This window comes from Miniopterus natalensis, chromosome 4 (genome assembly GCF_054644295.1).
Source record: "Miniopterus natalensis isolate mMinNat1 chromosome 4, mMinNat1.hap1, whole genome shotgun sequence".
Taxonomy (NCBI): Eukaryota; Metazoa; Chordata; class Mammalia; order Chiroptera; family Miniopteridae; genus Miniopterus; species Miniopterus natalensis.
Genome location: NC_142084.1, coordinates 79,964,563 through 79,983,234, shown reverse-complemented (window position 1 = coordinate 79,983,234; position 18,672 = coordinate 79,964,563). Strand labels below are relative to the sequence as shown.

The following is an 18,672-nucleotide window of genomic DNA, read 5'->3' as shown; positions in this document are numbered from 1 at the left end:
ATTTTAAATGATGCCCTTTGGCATCCAAGGGCCAGGTGTCTGTTACTAGAGACATCTTATCCGAGGAGATGAGGGTGGGAGAAGTGAGGGGCTGAGGACCCAGCTGGGGTCCTGGAGGGGACCCTGGTGGGGAGGGAGGCCGGAGGGTGGACATGTAACATAACAGGTACTTGGACATACCTGCTGAGGCACTGAATGAGAGATAGGGAAAGGGATGCCCTAGGAAGAAGGTGGGACAGAACCAGCCTACACTGCAGTGTGTTTTCCGTTGGGGTCAGATCACCTGTGTCTGTTCCATCGTGTCACTCATGGGACCTGATTCTGTCCCAGCTCTGCCACGGATTGCTGTGTGAGCAAGCACTCAGGAGTGAACATTTCAGTACTTCGGAGTGAAATGGGGGATAAAATGGGGGATAATTCTTTCCCAGGACTGTAGGAGCTTTGAGATAATAGAAAGAAATATATCTTGAAATCTGAAGCATGCTGGTGACCTTGGACAAGTATTTTTCCCTCTGCACCAATTCACTCCTGGGCCTTGGTTTTTTCTTCTGAGAAGTGACTGATAATCTTGGAAGGTCTTTCCATCTGTTCCAAGTCACCTCTTCTCGGAAGCCCTCTCTGATTGCCTCAAACCTCAGTCAGATACCCCTCTAACTGTACTCTCAGCCCCTTGCCCTCCCTTGGAATACCTGCCAGTGCATTGTCTCTTTCCCACCAGCCTGGGCGCCCCTGACATTAAGGACTGTATCCTACTGACTACTGCATTCCCAGCACCCAGCACAGTGTCTGGCACATAGTAGGTGCTCGACATGCTTGTTCAATGAATGAATGTTGAGTGAATCAACCGTATAAGTTATCAGAACTCTCTTTACAGATGGAGAAACTGAGGCACAGAGAAGGGCCCCACCCCCAGGTGCCATGGCAAGGGGAGGCTGCCACCCGAGACAGGCATCGGGCGAGTGGGGCTGGGGCACTCTTTAATAAAAGTGACTCAGCTGCTGGCGTGGGCTGTGGAATTTCTAAACATCCCCTCACATCCTGAGAGAGCAGGCGACGGGAGGGAGCGAGCAGAGGGAAAAGAGGAAGAAAAACAAGAAACTTGGGGGAAAAGAAAGAGAGGAGGGAAAAAACTCAAATTGAAAACAGACACACGCGTCCACCCTCCCTGCTCCACCGCCCCCCTCCTCCAGCTGGGCCAATCAGAGGCCGCCCTGCAGCCTTTCCCCCAAAGGGGGGGGCAGGGAAGCCCACAGTGGTGCGAGCTCGGGGGCTGCCAGCAGCCCTCAGGCCCTGCCCGCCCCGTCTGGGACCCGGGATTGCTCAGCGAGCCACTTGGAGCGGGAGAGGACAGCCAGGAGGGAGCCGGGCCCCTCTGACCAGCGCTGCCGGCAGCAACCTGTGTGGAGCGACACAGCCAGCCAGGCCCAGGGGGGCCCCTCCTGGCTACCCTGCGCCTCCAAAGGGATGCTTTGGGCGTGAGGCCACTCCTCACCCCTGCAGCCCCCGACTCCCTCCCTCCTCCTGAGGCTCTCCGGGAGCCCACAACAGTCTTTTCTGCCCCCCTACCCAGCTGCTTTCCCATTTCTGGCCATCAAAGACTTTCTGATAACGAGAGAGGGCAGTGAGGAGGACTTCCTGGAGGGGGTGACAGCCCAGAGCCTGGGATCTTGTCCCCACCAGAAGGCTTCATTCAGCAGCAAGGTAAGTGCTCGTCTGGGGGTGGGGACGGACCCCAACTCCTTGTCCTGTCCCCTTACCCCAGCCTGTGCCTTCTCAAGTAGGTTAAAAAATGGAAAATATGTTTAACAAAACCAGATGGGAGGAGACGGGAGGCTGCGGGCAACTTCAGGGATGGAGGAGCCAGTTTTATACTCTCTCCTGCTTAGGCTGCTCCTGGGGAGGGTGGCCCAGGCTTCCTCAACCCTGCCGCCCCCGTCCTCATCAAACAACCCCCAGAAGCTTCTCGCGGTGCCAGGCTGAGTGGAGGGGCCTTCAAAGCACAGCAGCGCCTGTTGGGGGTGGGGAGAGCAGGGAGGGGAGTGAGGAGGAAATTGGGAGATGGCAAGCAGGGCACAGGGAAAGGGGACCTACCAGGACACTGAAGACCTCAGAGCCATAGCCTTATCCCTGGGCCCAAGCCTGGTCCCTAAGGATCTGCCTGGCTTTAAGCCAGTGGGCCGCCAGGCAACCTCTGGGGATTTAAATGGATTTGCAAATTTTCCAGATTCCTAAGATATCCTTCCAAACCCCCAGTGGCTGGGAAAGTTTGAAGGCGAAGGGGCTGGGGCTTGGCAGGCCATGTTCACGCAGCTGGGGCTGGGGGTCTGGGACCCAGCCGTCAGATCTGGGGGCCCCCCTGTGAAGAAGGGGGGTCGGCTGCTGGGTCCTTTTCCCTGGTCCCAGGCAGCTGATCGTGCCTCCTGGCCCTGTCCCTCCTTCCACCCCTTCTCCACTCTATCCTAAAACATGAATCAGATCACAGTTCTCACTGTGACTCTCCCAGGCCTGTAGAAAGCCCAAACATCTAACCATGCTGCCTGTTGGACACTTACTGCACGCCAGGACTGTGCGCAGTGCTTTATAGTGTGATCTCTATAGTGTAACTCTAACCAGCAACTCCAGAGGCAGGGCCGATTTTACTCTCGCCTTACATCAGGGGAAAATGAGGCTCACAGCAGCGACAAAACTGTACCACACAGCTAGTAAGTAGCAGAGTGCTGCTAGGTAGTAAGCTCCCTGCCCATCACTCCACACTTGGTCCTTGTGTTCCTGTTCCTTCCTGTCAGACCCCAGGATTCCCAGAAGGAATTTGCACTATTTGCCTGTGGACACTTCCTGCACTTTCCCTTCAAGGATCCTTCCCACTCTACCTCCTCCAGGCGGCCTTCCCAGGTTCTTCCAGTCTTCCAAGTGCCCACCATGCTCTTTTCACTGGTGCCTTGTTGCTTGCCCCTTTCTTCCTATTTGTGTTCTCTTTGCACATCAGAGATCCTTCAGACCCTGATCTTTCCCATCTTGTGTTCTATGTCCCCCCAGCTGCAATGGGGCTGAGAAAATGTGCTGGTGAAAAGGAGGAGGGACTGGCTGAAGACCTTCTGTTCTCAAGTGTGAGACCAGAACCCAGGCCTCCTGTCTTCCCTCAGGTACCCTTCCAGAACACACATATCGTGCAGTTCCTCCAGCCTGCTTTTGTCTGTGTCAAACGGGGAGGAGTGGCCTTGCCTGCATCTGTGATCCCAAAGTGCACAGAGGCCTCTAGCGAGGCCTCCAGAGGGCCTTGAGTCTACATAACTCAGGGATAGGAGGACCATGTTGGTCACTGTCATCAAGTGCTGACCCCATGCCAGGCACATAACCTGGGACCTCACACGCCTTATAATCCCCACAGCAGGTTTTTGGAATCAGTACTGCTCCGCTTGCTTTGCAGACAAGGGAACCAAGGCTTAGAGAAGCTAAATGACTTTCCCAGGGCCACACAGTAGAGTTGGTATTTAGGCCACCATCCGCTGAATCCAAAGGCTTAACCCCCTTGCTACCCTGGCTGCAGGGGAGAGAACTCTCACAGAGCTTCTCCTGGCTCTGGCGCCTCCAGCAACAGAAAGCTCAGCATCAGTCCTGAGCTGCTCCTGGGTCTGCCAGGCCCTGGCTTGGTCCTGAAGGAGGGCGTCTGGTCATCGCCCTCCCCGCCAGTGCTCAGGCAGCCCCCCTCCTCTGTGGGAAGTAGAACTGAGACTTGTAATTGCCCACAGATGTGGGGCAGTGGAAAGCACCACAGAGTTAGAGTCAGGAGACCTGGCGCTTGCCCTGGCTCAACTCAAATCCATTGTGTGGCCAACCTCAGGCCCCATGTCTTCTTTCTGGGCTGTGTCCTCACCTGGAAGGCAGTGGGCACCACGAGTAAATAACGCCATGCTTGGGCATCGGTTGACCATGCATTAACCGTGATTCGGCTTCTGGCTGACTGTGTGACCCTGGGCCAGTGCTCTGCCTCTCTGGCGTCGGTCCCCAACTCTGTGAGCAGCAGGGCAGTATGTAGGCTCCATGAGCTAACAGGGTAGGTAAGACTCAGCACGGTTGGTCCCTGCACTTCACGGGCAGGACTCAATGTCATTGTCTGAGCAAGGGCCGTTGCTCTTCTGCCTTTGGGCTGAAGGAAGGAACTCTGGGTGTTTTGCTCAGGACAGGCTACTGAGTGTGGTAAAGGGGGAGGAAGGAGTGAGAAGGTTCCCAGACATCCCTGAAGTACATCCCCTGCTTACACCCCCATTTTTGCACATGGTTCAGAACCCTGCGATCAGTGGAGCCTTGGACTGGGGGAGATCTTCCTCCACTCTTTTCCACAGTCCTCCCCCACCCGCACCCCAGGAGCCTCCCCAGGGTCAGAACTGGTAGCGCCTCAGCTGGAAAGCAGTATGTACAGGGTTATATAACAGGGACCAGCCCTTTCTGAGCACTTCCATTGTGCTGTGCATCCATTACCGCAAAGTCCACTGCTGTATTCCTCAGTGCTTGGAACAGGCCTGGCATTCAGTAAGTGCTTAAATATTTACTGAACTAATTTAATCATCACATCGGCCTCCAGAAGTATACATAAACTCTCTCCATTGTACAGATGGGGACATGCCCAGAGAGGTTAAGTCAGTTGCCCAAAGTCCCACAGCTAGGAAGTTGTGGAGCTGGGACTTGCACCTGGGTGTTTCTGACTCTAGTGCCTTGGATAAGAAGCTGAGTGGGGCCTGGGGTCACCACTAGGGATCCCACATAAACTCTGAGAATGTGCCTTAGCTGTGGGGGCCCCTCAGAGTTCCAGAGGTGGTTACCAGACCTTGGAGCCCATCCTGTGTGCCTGTGGGGGAGTCAGTCCCTCTCTGGGCCTCATTTTTCCCATCAATAAAACAAGAAGGTTGAACAAGACAGTCTCTGAGATCCTTCTAGCCCTAAAACAATTCCAGGATTCCAGGCCATGCCAGCCCAGGTTGGCAGCTGCACCAGCCCTATTGTTTACTCAGGGATCATGCATATTTAAAGGGTTTTTTCTTACCCTTTTTCTACACGTTATAGAAAGCGGTCAGGATCGATGACCACTAATGGAAAACTGTTACCTGCAATAACTAAGAAGACCTTTCAGACGATTAAGAGCAGTCTGTTAATGCTCAGTTTCTCAGGGAGCAGAGCCCATGTGCCCATTTTCCTGGGATACTGAGGAAGGAGGGTCGGGAGGTGTGCCTGTTAGGGTGTGTGTGTGGATGCTGTGACCCTTTAGGTCCTTTCCAATGCTGATTTTATTTTTTAACCTCATATGCTCTGATTTTAAGAGGAAGCAAGGCTTTGGCCTATGGTGGGTGGACAAAAGATGGGATCCTGGGTGAGGGAATAGATACAGAGACGCAAGGAGGCATGGAACTCACACGCTAGTTGATTCCAGTGTAGAAGTCCAACTCAAGCCCCTCCTAAGACTTCAGCCCAGAGCCCTCAGGCAAATGGGCTTCCTGAACCCTCAGGCCCCAGGCCCAGAACTGCTCCCACTTCCCAGATGCTCTCTGGGCACCCCTCCCCCAGTCTAGTGCAGGTGGTTGGAAATCAAAGTGTATTGCTTTAGCTGCATTAATGCTTTTCTTCGCCTCACTTCAGATCAAGGCTATTTGATGTTTCAGGTGCCCGAAACCTTTCATCTGCAAGAGGTACCAGCTTCTCTGCCTTGTGATGGGAAGGGTTGTCCCTTGGGAGGTGGGGGCAGCAGGGCTAGGGGGTCAGACAGTTCCTGAAGGTCAGAGATAAAAAGGGCTTTTAGGGCCACTGGTTCAACTTCCTTATTGTACGGATGGGAAACTGAGGCCCAGAGACAGGGAGGATGCACCTTAGGTTATATAGATCGTCAGCGATAGCACTGAGCCCAGGACCCACCCTGCAGGCCTGGCCTTTCTTCTATGCCACCACAGGTGCTGTATCTTCACCACCCACCTCTGTGGTCCAGAGCTTAGGCTCTAGCTTTCCCTGGGGTAAGGCCACAGGGCAGAGTCTGGGTTGAAGAAGAGGGATGCCATCCCGACAAGTGGTGGGAATCCCCCTGGGTAGTTTTGTGAACCACAGAATCTTTGTTCACATGGCTTCTCCATTCAACTATAATTTCCTTTTCTGTAAAATGGAAGAGGGGGGCAAGGGAACAGCACAGTGACCCTAGAGGTTCCATCCAGCTCTACCCTTAGCCCCTGAGAGTCCCTGGCAGGCCCAGAGAGATGGATAAACAGGCTGGTGAGTGGATGAAAGGATGGATGAACAGATGGCCTCCCCTTCAGTCCAGGGAGCATGGGTGACTTAAGGACTATTTCACCTGTGTGGTCACAGAGACCTCTGCACTTAGAAGGGCCCTGCACTTGAAATCCTTAACCATTTTCTAACAGAGGCCCTGCATTTTCATTTTGCACTTGGCTCACAAATTACCTAGCTGGTCCTGCCAGGGAGGTCAGCTGGGTCTGAGATGGCTGCATCCCCAAACTTGTCCTCACTGCCTCCACTGTCCCCATCCTAATCCATGCCCTCCCACAAAGTGCCAACCTGCTCCTGTCACTCTCCTTAGTGGAGCCCCCCACCCATAGTGCTTGGAGTTGCACCATTGTGGCTGCCCAGCCAGCAGCCTGCCCCCACCCTCACTATCAATGTCATGAAAATTGGCTTCCTTTACCTCCAGGGCAAAGCCCAAATCCTGACCTGGCACCCCAAATCTTTCCCAAAGTGACCTCTGCCCTCCTTCCCTGCCCCTCACCTACCTCTTTGCTGAAGAGGCCCAGTTTCTAGCCTAACAGATCTCTCTCTGCCGTTTCTCCCAGATGCCTTGAGATCACCCACTTCTCTAACTGCTCACACAGGCCCCCTGTGGAATCCCCTTCCCTGGCATCACCCACCATCGCATCATCCTCCAAAGAACCTAAACCTGAAGGCCTAGCTCAAGGCCACCCCCATCTCATGGAATCATCATAATCATGATAGTTACCACCTACTGAGCACCTATTGTGTGTCAGGTGCATTTCATTTCATCATCACCTTTAACTCTCAGAGACGAAAAAGGAATCTTATGCCGTTTTCCAGGAAATTGGGACTCGGTAAAGTTAAACTCAGAAGTCACACATTTAAGAGGGAATAGGACTGGCACTTGGCCCTGGATTAAGTGTCTTTGAGCTGGGACTGCCACCCTGAACTGGCTGGGGTCCCATGCACTTTCAGTGTCCTGGGTGGCACCAGGTACAGTGTGCTGGCATCAGGGTTCCATTTGTCTATTCTGCCCCCTCACCAGCCTGTCCCATCACCTCCCTGCAGGGGAAGGGTTACCATTGCCTGCCCATCCCAGTTCCCTAGCCTAGTGAGTTCTGAGCTAATAGGGGGCAGCTGAGGCCCCAGGCCTGATGACCAGAAGAGCTGACCCTACATAGCCATTTGATCTCACGCTGTGTAAGCGTCTACTGTAAGCCTAATCCCTTCTTAGGAACTTGAAGACATCCCCAAAAATTGTTAGGTAAGTTTCCCCATTTGTGGGAAATCAAATTAAAGGACTAAGACAATGGTATAGGAGAGAGCTTGTTGACAAACAGTGAACTGGGGGGTCACTGGACTTGGGTTCTGGTCCTGGCTGGGCCTCCAAATCCTTGATTACCTAGGAGGAGACACCCTGCCCCCACCCCAGCGGAGCCTGCTGACAACACCAATAACAACAGCAGCAACCCTTCCTGAGGAGCCCTTCTGGGGGGGGGGGACTTCCCTGCCATCTCATTTATCACATGCATCCCTTTACTGACAAGCCCAGCCAGCTGGGTCTCAGCCTTGCACTCGGTGCCGAGTGAGTAACTCTCCCGTGAGTGAATAAAGAATAATATCATGACCACTGACTTTGCAGAGGGCTATGCGCCAGGCCCTTCTCTAAGCATTTTACTTGTATTAACTCATTCGAGGCCTCCACAAGCCCCCACTTACAGATCAGAAGATGAGGCACAGAGAGGCCGAGCAACAGTAAGTGGGAGGATAGGGCTGAATGACTGAAGGACCGGGTGCTGGAGCAGATGCAGAGGCAGCGAGAGGGAAATGAAATGTGGGAGCTTTCTCCCCTCCAGCTCTGCTGCCCAGGAGGGCTCTGAGGGGAATCTCAATGCTGCGTAATTGGCACCAATTAATAGCTAGCTACCCAGATAGTCTGCAGGCTCTGGGCTGCGGGGGGAAGGCCGCGTGCTGGTGGGTCAGTACCAATGGCCTGAGGCCTGCCTGCCCCTGCCCACTTGGCTCTGAGAACCCATTCTATTTGTGGCCCCCACCCCACCCCAGGGCTGATCCGGGGCTGGCAGCAGCCCGGGGAACAGAAGGTTTGCTTGTCTGCGCCTGCCGCACCCCCACCACCTCCCCAGCCTCAGCCTGGGACCCCTCTCAGGGGCTCCTTTTGCTGCCAGGGCCTGGTGCTCTCCGTTGCCATGGCACCGCCTGAGATGAGGCTCTGGGGGGTGGGGTGTGAGGCAGGGCAGCCTAGGGATGGCAGAGGCCTGCAGCTCTGTAGCTGCAGAGAGAGGCCCAGGCCTCTGTGAAACAGTAGTAGGGGGTGCTGGGGCCCCATCAGGGGCAGGCCTGGACCCTGAGCACAGAAGGCCTATGGCAGAGCTGGCCACACACCCAGCCCAACTGCTGGATGCTCTGTCTCAGAGGCCCTTGGGATAAGCCTCAAGGCAGGCCACGGCCCCAGGCTGTCCTCAGGAAGGACTCTTCTCCTCCACCTATGTGCTGACCCTCAGGCTCTGCAGTGAAGTTGCAGAAAGGTTCTGAGACCTACCCCTAGCTTGACTTCCAAATTCCTGGGTGAGCTGGGATAGGCCCCTTGTCACTCTGCACCTCAGTGAGGGGAGGGACAGGACTGTGACCTCTGGGGATCCTTCCATCTCTGAGAACCTGGATTAGGGTGAACCCACTCAGGAGTGTTTCTCTGGGAACTGACCTTCTGGGCGGGAGACAAACAATCTAGCATAGCAGTTAAGAATACAGGTTTGGAGTCAGACAAGCCTGAGTTTGCTTCCCAGCTCCATTGTTGATTGGCTGTGTGACCTTGGGCAAGTTACTAAACCTCTCTGAGAATTCGTTTCTTCCACTGTGAAATGGGATAGTGATGGTGACCACCTCACAGAACTGTTGTGATGATAAAACAGAACCGCCAGGTCATCTCATTTAGCAGAGTGCCTAGTTCCAAGTTAGTAGGGGCTTCCATTTCTTTTCAGATTGTGGGGCATCAGAACAATGAATAAGAAAAAAGCTGTCCTGGGTTTGTGGGTGGAAAGAAGCAGGACCAATGAGCAGAGGATACAGAGACAGATTGTACTCAACATAATGAAAATTTTCAAATAGCTTAACATCTGAGGATCCTGAGCTGGCCAAGAATGGAATGGGCCTCAGGTGAGGTGGTGAGATCCCTATCACAGGCAGGTGTGCAAGTGTAGGTTGTTTGCAGAGGGGGTGGGGGAGATGTGAATAGAGAGTATTTACAGCCCTCCCAACCCTAGGACTGTAGGGCTCTATGAAAGATGGCATGGCTGCCTCCCCTTTGTCTGCCAGCTTTAGCCTCGCCCAACTGAAAGGAGAGCATAGACTGAAGGGAGGGGGTCAGGAAACAGGGTGAAAGAACAAGGCTGCTGACTCGTGTATTGAGCTCATACTGTGTGCCAGACATGGGACTGTCGTCTAGAGAGGCTGCCACCTGGGCATTGAGCCTGTGTGTTCTGGGTCAGTCTCCCCAGGATTGAGCACCAGCTTCATTACCGGCCAGCTCAGCAATCTTGAGCAAATGATTTAACTTCAGTATGCCTCACTTTGCTCATCTGTAAAATGGAGACGCAACACTGGCCTCATGGATTTCTCTGACGTCATTCACGTAAAGGGCTTAGCCTAGGTGGTGGGTGAGATGAACTAAATCAGAGGTAGTTACTCTTATTCTTATGGTATGGTCAAGGCCTTCTAAGTCTTGTTCTTTTTTGAAGGGGCTGTTGGGGGCCCAGATGGGATCCAGAGGACTCTGGATCCATATGGCCTGGAGGGTGGCTGTGGGGATGAGCAGGGAGGCCAGCGAGGAGCCTGAGGAGGCAGGAAGTGTTCGCTCTGCAGGCAGGTGGACAGGGGCATGCAGTTGGCCGCCCTTCCTCACCGACCTTCTCAGGCTGTTCCCAGCCTGTGTGGGAACCCAGGCCCCCTCCTCTGGGTCACCAGCGGCCGCCGTGAGGCACACACTGAGTGCTTTCCCACGAACTGTTCCAAGTGGCGAGGCCTGCACAGCTCCCCTACCCCCAAGCGCTCACACTCTGGCGCTTGAGGGGGTGTGCAGCAGGAGGGGGGCTCGGACTGGGGGATCAGTCCGTTCTTTATCAGCCTGGCTCTGATCCAGACAGATGTTTCATTTTATTTTGAACTTCCAGAAAATAGGTCATTTCTTTCCATTATATCCCTGGGGAGGCCTCCTGGGGAGAGGAGCACAGAGTGAGTGACGAGTGTGGGGGCCTCACAAGGCCCTGGGGAGCTGGGAGGGCAGCAACCTCCTTCCCTCAGTCATGATGAGCTGTCTGCATGGCCAGGGCGTGAAGGTTCTTACAGGCTGGGCTAAGAAGCCGGCCCCTAGCAGTTGTCCCCTCTTATCCACGGGGGATGAGTTCCAAGCCCTTAAGTGGATGCCTGAAACCTCAGGTAGTACCGAACCCTGTATGTGCTATGTTTTCCCCCATATATATGTACCTATGAAAAAGTAATTTATCAGTTAGTCACAGTAAAAGAGTGACAACAATAAGTCGTAATAAAATGGAGCAATTATAATAATATACTGTAATACAAGTGATGTGACTGTGGTCTCTCTGATAACTGATCTGATGATAACTGAGACTGCTACTAAGTGACTAGCAGGCAGGGAGCTCGCACAGTGTGGGGACGCTGGACGAAGGGATGATTCATGTCCTGGGTAGGATGGAGGGGGACGGTGCAAGATTTCATCACGTAATGGTGTGCAATTTAAAACTTATGAAATTTTTCATTTAATCTCTTGGGACTATGGGTAACAAACCTCGAAACTGCAAATGAGGGAGGACAACTGTACCTAGGGTGATGGAGAGCCACAGAGGTGCCAAGGAAGGACGCGGTCGGATAGGTGTCTCAGAAAGGTTGAGGTGTGAGAAGAGGTGGGAGGGGACAGACTGGAGGTGAGGAGAGGGATGAGGGGGTGCAGTGGGCAGCCAGAGGCCACCATGCTTGTGCTGGAGGAGGCAGGGGTAGTGGGATCAGAATGATGGTCCATGAAACTGGGACTGTCCTTGTACCTCCCTGGACTTCCAGAACAGCTCGAGCCTGTGCCAGGCCCCAGCTTACCAATTTCTGCTACTTTGGGGGACCTCGCAGGTACCTGGAAAACATGAAGGTCCTCTGGGTCTAGGAGCAGTGTGGCAGGGAGTCAGGCCTGGGTGATCAGCTGCATCACTGTGTGGTTCGGGCCAAGTTACTCTCCCTCTTGGGCCTTAATGTGATCCTGAGGCTTGTGGGGAGATTCATTGTGTAGGGGTGAAATGCTGAGCCTTTCCCAACAGATAGAAGTGGGGTGTAGGATTGAGGGGGGGCAGGTGGGAGCCCCACGGCCTCTGCCCCTTCCCAAGTTTCTACCTCCCACCTGTAAATTTCTCCCCACCCAGGGGACCCTGCTGTCCTGCCTGGCTCCCATGCTGCAAGGTCACACTTGCATCTCAGCCCACATGGGATAAAGCCACATGGGCCACACTCTCTGCCATGTCCAGCCTGTGCCACCATCACTCTTGTACTCTCCCAGCTGCTGACAGGAGGACTCAATCTCTGGCCCCAGATGCCTCTTGCCGCCTTACACTCCCAGGCCTGGAGCTGGCTGCCTTCTCCCAGCTGAGTCATGGCATCCTGGCTAGCGCCCCTCCCCAGCTCCCCACTCCCACCCCAGCATTCCAACTCAGCACAGCTGCCTTCCAGAGCAGGGTCCTGAGAGCCACAGCATGTCAGCCCAGGAAGCGGGGAAACTGAGGCTCAGAGAGGGGCAGGACTGCACCACAGGTGGGTGACAGAGCAGAGACTAGAACTCACGTCCCCTTACTTCCAGCCAGGGATCTGTGCCCTGAAGTTTGTCCCAGAGGCTGTGAAGTGCCCATGGTGTGGAGGAGAGAGGACTAGCCTGCTGGTCAGGAGACCAGAGTCTGTCCCATTTCTGCCAGCATCTTAATAAGTCACTCTTTTGACACTTAGTCTCCAATCCCTGCTTGGCTAGGACAGTGCAGGAAGAATGACTTTGATATAAAGGTCTGTGTACAGCAGAGTGGGGCGGGGAGGGGGTCCTGTGGGGAGGAAGGGGGCAGCAACTGTCATCTGAACCCTGGAGCCTTGAGCCACCAGACTCACAGCTGAGGCAGGGCTGGAGGCCAGGGCTGCCCAGTCAGGTGAGCTTCAGTTCCCCACTGGCCACCTGAGCCCCGTCAAAACACTGGGCCCTGGCCCTGCCCTTCGCTCAGGCTCAGTTTCCCCATCTGTACAATGGGGCCGAGGAAGGAGGTTGGATGCGTAGATGATCCCGAAGGGCCGTGGAGCTCTGGCATTCCAAGACTAACCCCACGACCCCATGGCCAGGCCTCCTCCTCCCTCTGGCATCTTATTTATTCAGAGCATCCCTGGCACCCCCTCCTCCTCGAGGCCGGGCTCCCTCCCACCCCCATCTAGATGCTACTTCTGCCCAGCCTGTTCCCTGCTGCCAGACTGAGTGTCCCTCTGTCCCCTAGGGTGCCCACAGCCCCTCCACATCTTCAACCAGCTCGGTGGCAGCTCTTAATCCTGCTGCCCCGCTTCACTCTCATCTCAGAAAATGGCACTGCCTCCAGCGTACACCCCCCCAGCCAGAAACAGGGGTGGGGCTCACTTAGGGTACCTCTCTCTTCAGCCCTCCAACATCTAATCGACGAGTCCTGTTGTTCACAGCTAGATAATCCTCCGGCCCATCTGTTCCTATCGGTTTCACCTGCTCAAACCAAGAAACTAGAGACGTGGTGGCAGAGCTCTCACCTCGGCTCAGTCTCTGCTCTCTGTTCCTAGGCAAGCTCCTTAAGTGCTCTCTGCCTCAGTTTCCCCATCTAAAACAGGAATGATCATTGTATCAATCTCATAGAGTCGGCCGAGGAGCAGGTGAGTCAATACACGTCAAGGGCTTAGAACAGCACCAGGCGCAGCACACGTACAACACGCGGGCTTTGTAGCCTATCCGTGCGCCCATATGAATGTGTGTTCAGGGGAGTTTGGGGTCCCGTGTGCACACAATGTGTGTGCATGTTGTATGTGCACAGGCTGTTTGCCTGGGTACACATGTGATGTGCCATGCACATGTGCACCTCATGTGGGGGCTAGGAGAGCCCGCAGGAGGCAGCCTGTGCTGCGTGGATGTGTGCGGGGCACAGTGGCAGCCGCATGCATGCGTGTTTCGTGCGGGCGTTGCGTGCACATGTTGAGTGCCTGCGTGAGGGCCGGCACACACATGGTCTGCTGGGTTTCCAAGGAGTGTGTGAATGAGCGCGTAGGCAGGAGCCTGTGCTGTGTGTGCACGTGCTCACGGTGTGCAGGCCTCCCCCACTGGCAGCCGCGCAGGCCCCCCTCCCTGGCCTGCCTGTGTCGTGGGAGCCTCAGGACCCCGAGGGAGGGAAGCTGTTGCCGGCGGATGTGGCCAAGATGGATTGGATTTATTTAGATTAAGGCGGTGGGAAAGGAGTGGAGACTCGTGTGCAGGAAGGAGAGAAGGCTGGGGCTCTGAGAAAGGCTCCCCGAGCATGCATGCTCCCCTGGACTTGAGGTCCTCACTCTGCTCCCTCAAGGGGGCACCTCTGATTCACTGTGAGGAGCTGGGCAATTACCCCATCTTTGGACCTCTGTCCCCCAACCTGCCTAAAATAGGAGTCATCACGAGGGCTTCCTGGCACACAGCATTCTCCTCATGGGCAAAGGGGCGACTCCTGCAGGTCCCCTTCCTCTCTCTTTCAGGGGCCTCCTTAGGCAAGAGAGCACAGCAGCTATGGGCATGTCTATTCCCTGATTGTAACACCCACCTTGTTCCAAGGTGGCACATCCCTCCCCCTGAAGGGAAGTTGTCACAAGCAAGCCTCCCACCCCCAAATCAGCTGTCTGGGCCTCTCTGGGATTGGCTGGATCCATGGCAGCCCCTGGGAAGCCCAAAGAGGTCCATAGGCATTGGGTGGACAGCTGGGGGTGTCAGGGCCTCATCTGGAATGGCCGGGGAGGTGATGTCCAGGTGCCTCAAGCCACACTCTGGTCCTTCCCAGTCTTGTGGCCTGTTGTCCACACCACCCTTCCCCCTGCTGCCTCCTGGATTTCCATATCCTCAGTTTATTTGTAAGAAAGTCACCTGAAAAAATGAAGCCCAGAGAGGGAAATAACTCATCCAACTTCACATAGCAAGTCTGTGACCAAATGGTCAGGGAATTTCAGTCCATGAAATAAGATGGATTATGAATTTTTATATAAGTCCAGCCTCAGAAATGTAGCCCTCTCCTCATCAACATCCCCCCCCCCCCCCCCCCCCCCGCGCCAAGCAGAAATAATAGTGACTAGAGCCTTCTCCTGGCAGTTTTCGAACAGGGATGGCTCTTTGAGATGACCCATCCAAACCTCTCCCTCCATGGATGCAGAAACAGAGGCCCAGAGAGAGCTAGAGACTTGCTAAGTCTCATGGTGGGCCCGTGGCCCCTGTGATCAGAGCCCAAATGCCCATTTCATAAAGAGAGAAGCCAGTCCAAGGTCCCCAGGACATCTATACTCTTCCCAAGGTGTCTACACTTTCCTGAAGCTCCTTTGACCAGCCTGTCCTCTTCCCATAGCCCGATTCTTCCGCCTTTTTGCTGTGTAACGAGGCCACGATTCTCTCCATCTCTGGGCCTCTGCTGCCTGTTCAAGAAGACCCCTCCCAGCTGAGACTCTCAGAGACTCTCAGCCACCCCCAGCCCAGGGCTCAGCAGGAGAGGAGCCAGGGTCAGGGGCTGCTTGCCCAGGGGGCCCAGCCCACACAGCCCAGCCTTCCAGAGCCAAGCCAGCCCCAGTTGCAGTGATCTCCCATCTCCAGGCCAGCCGACCAAATTCCTCCTTTAGAATAATAAACAGTGTGGCCAGCCAAGGAGGCTGAGAGGGGAGGGGCAGGGAGGCTGAAATGACCCCCTCCCCCCAGCCTCGGCTGCTAATGATTTTCTTTGGCTGAGATCTCTGGCAGGAAGGGGGGAGTCAGAGGGGCACCCACCAAGGGGCAGATGGGCCTCTGTGGGGGCTGCTGGCTCCACCATGGCGCTGCTCCCTCCTGCTGGAGGAGGCCTGGCATCCAGCTGGAGGGGCTGGGGCAGGAGGGATGGGAGAGGGAGGGGGCACATCGGAAGGGCTGGGCTCTCAGTCTGGAGCAATGGGAGAGGGGAGAAATGAGGGGACCCTCAGGCAGGCTGCTCTGAAGGGATGGGGAGACGGAGGAGAAGAGCAGATTCACTCAGAGAGCTCACTGGGGTACTGAGCAGAGCTGAAACTGGGGGTCCACGAATGTGTAAATGTTGCGCTGTAAGTGGTATGCTAAGCATTATCCCATTTTGAGAGCTGGAGACTGAGGACACAGAGATAGTGTTGGCCCAGAAGGCAGCCTGGCTGGGGCTCAGATCCGGACTCCAGCCTTGGACGGGAAGCTAAAAGGCTGAGGTTGGGGGTGCAATGGGGGTGACCTGGGTGTGGCCTGAGGACCAGGCCAGGCTGGGCAGCCACTCAGGGAAGTCAGCAGACCCACAGCACCAGGAGGCTCCTTGTTGCCTGGTCACGTGGCTACTGCCCACATTTCTTGCTGTGACTCCCATCCCCTTCTGGTCTCCTTCCCGTCCATGCTGTAGGCAGACCCTTGCAAGCCTGGCTTTTGGTGGTTATTTGGGATCTTTGGATGGGTGGCCACAGGCAGGGATAGAACAAAGACTCATCCAGCTCAGTCTGCCTTTCAGTGAGTGTCCCTGCTTCTGGCTTTTTCTGTCTCCATCACTGTTTTCCTTCCCTCCGTCTCTCTGTGTCTTTGTCTCTTTCCCCCTCTATCAGTCCAGGTTGCTCTGTCTCTCTCTTGGACAAATTCTGCTGTGTAACCTCGGGCAAACTTCTTTTCCTCTCAGAGTCTCAGTTTCCCCATCTGGACACTAGGGGTGGGATGAGGGGCTTGGATTCAGTAGTCTCCACAGACCTCCCAAGGCTTGCTCTGCAGTGGGGCCTCCCCAGGGCCCAACCGCTGGCCCCTCTATCCTGGGCCTCCCTGTGCAGCTCAGAACCAAGGAAAGGGGGCCAGGCGTGGGGGTGCTCCCCCTACATTCCACAGCCCTGACTCCCCCGCTTCCCTTCCCACAGCCACCTCCACTTCCTATTGTGCTTGTGGAGCTGTGGGAGTTCTGTGGGTTCTGGCTTACCCCCTCCTTCTCCTCCAGGCCTTTCATCACACTTTCCCAAATATTTGTCCTGGCAGATAAGAGCCTGGTATTGGAACTGTCACCCGGAGGACAGGCGGGCCCCTGGACACCATCCAGTCCAAGTCCCCCGCCCCACTGTACATATAGAGAAACTATGGCCCAAAGAGAGGCAGGGGCTCAGCCAGGGTCACCAGAGAGGTAGAGACAGAGCCAAAGAAGAGTAGGCTCCTTGAGGCTGGGCCTAGTGCAGCTGGAGGGGACCTGTGGGCAGGGGGCCCTCTCGGCCATGGGACACGGGTAACCTTTGACTTCGGCCCCATGGACAAGAAGGCTGGGTAGCCCAGGATGAGGTTTACTCTGCAGGACCCAGGTATGAAGATGGGCCCTAGCATCCCCCCTGCCCACCCTGGGCCCTAACTGTCCCCCATTTAACTTTGCAGGACACTATGCTGCTTCTGAGTGCCATGCCAGGTCCTGTCCTCAAAGGTAGGTAGACTGGGGGCATGGGTAGGGGTCCTGGGGAGCCACTAAGCAGGACCCTGGAGCTGGCAGGAGTGGTGCATGCTAACACCAGAGCCTAGGCACTGAGGGGCACCGCTATGCTCTCAGCCTCAATTCCCTGCCTTTCCAGTGGGTCTCAGTGGAGACCAGCTTCCACTGTCCACTCTCAGCTCACAGACCTCAGTGGATTCCCTGCTTGCTCAGAGCCCTCAGCTCAGATCCTTTGCTTGGCCTTCCACACCCCATGCCCCTTCACCAGCTGTTCCCACCCAACTCACTAAGAGTCACCCCAGGCTCCTATCTCTTCTCAGCAATCGCTGGTATTGGTCTGGCGGGTCTTCTTGAGGTTCGGGAGTCCCCACCCTGCTTGGATCCCTCATTGGCCGTGAACTGCCAAGTCCAGGCTGGGCTTCTCTCAGCACACACTTCCCTCACTCCTTCCCATACATTCACTTGGCTGTCCAGGGGCCAGGCAGCTGACCAGGCAATCAATGCTCATTGGCAATCGATGACTAGATAACTGCTTACCTGAGGATGGCTGACTGGCTGTGGGGCATGGCTTACAGGATCTTTCCCTGGGAGATGTCAGCTCGGGAACTGGAACCAATCACTTGACAACCCCACAACTTCTGTCCCCTTGAGTTCCCAAGGGCCTCAGTATTTCTCCTGCCCCAGTCTGCCCCACTCTGAGCTACCTTGCCCCACCCTCCCCAAGCAGGGCCACCTCTGGGCTTTGGGAGGAACCTGGGTAGCTGGGGCAGCTTTAGGGAAGAGACGCAGAAAATGACCTGGGAAATAATGCAGGAACTGGAGGCTGGGAATTACTTCCCGAGGATTTCCTGCCGCCTTTGTGAGAGCATGCCCACCGCCTGAATGCTGCTTGCTGAAGGACTTCAAGGCTGGGGGGCTAAAGGCACTGAGATCAGGAGGCCCTGAGGCCCTGGGGACTGGGCATTGAGTGAGCAGGCCTCAGTGCCATGGGTTCCAGTCTATGTTTGGATTAGGGACATGTCGTTTTCAAGGGCTGTGCATATGTGTCAGCTTTGAGGAGAGGTGTGGAGGCTCCTGGGCTCTGACATCTGGTGCCTCCTCTCCCCAAGGCCAGGCGCTCTTGCTGCCCCTGCTGTTGTTGCTAGGACCACAGACATCCCAAGGTCTGGTCATCACACCTCCGGGGCCAGAGCTTGTCCTCAATGTCTCCAGCACCTTGGTTCTGACCTGCTCGGGTCCAGAGCCTGTGGTGTGGAAACGGATGTCCAAGAAGCTCACGCAAGAAATGGTCAAGACCGAGGATGGCAATTTCTCCAGCATCCTGACGCTGACTGATGTCACTGGGATAGACACAGGAGAATACTTTTGTACCTACAATAACTCCAATGAGGTGGAGGCTGGTGAGCAAAAACGGCTCTACATCTTTGTGCCAGGTAAGGCCTGTGCTCACTCCCTTACCCCTCTTCAACTGCAGGCATCTGGGGAAGCTCAGAAAGTGCTTTAGTGACATGGTGAAATACAGCCAGCTTAGAAATGCAGACGAATTATGGAACCCAGCCTGGCTCAGTCCAGGAGCATGTTCATTCCTACCCCTTGGTCTGAATATCAATCTGCTCCCTTCCAGCCCACCCCAGTCCTGGCTCCCAAGAGCTCTGCATTCTCAGCTGTTTCCAATATATGTTCCCTCTTTCTACCTCCC

At 55.3% G+C, this 18,672-nt stretch overlaps 1 protein-coding gene across 1 annotated transcript in view; it reads left to right on the top strand.

Annotated features, from left to right (window-relative positions):
* The first annotated feature begins 1,358 nt into the window (after nt 1-1,358).
* PDGFRB (platelet derived growth factor receptor beta) overlaps nt 1,359-18,672 on the top strand; it is a 35,851-nt gene continuing 18,537 nt past the window's right edge. The window contains exons 1-3 of the mRNA XM_016210601.2: nt 1,359-1,701; nt 16,922-16,967; nt 18,083-18,406. Coding sequence (XP_016066087.2) covers nt 16,928-16,967; nt 18,083-18,406 — 364 coding nt within the window. The 5' untranslated portion in view covers nt 1,359-1,701; nt 16,922-16,927. The remainder of the gene's footprint in view (nt 1,702-16,921; nt 16,968-18,082; nt 18,407-18,672) is intronic.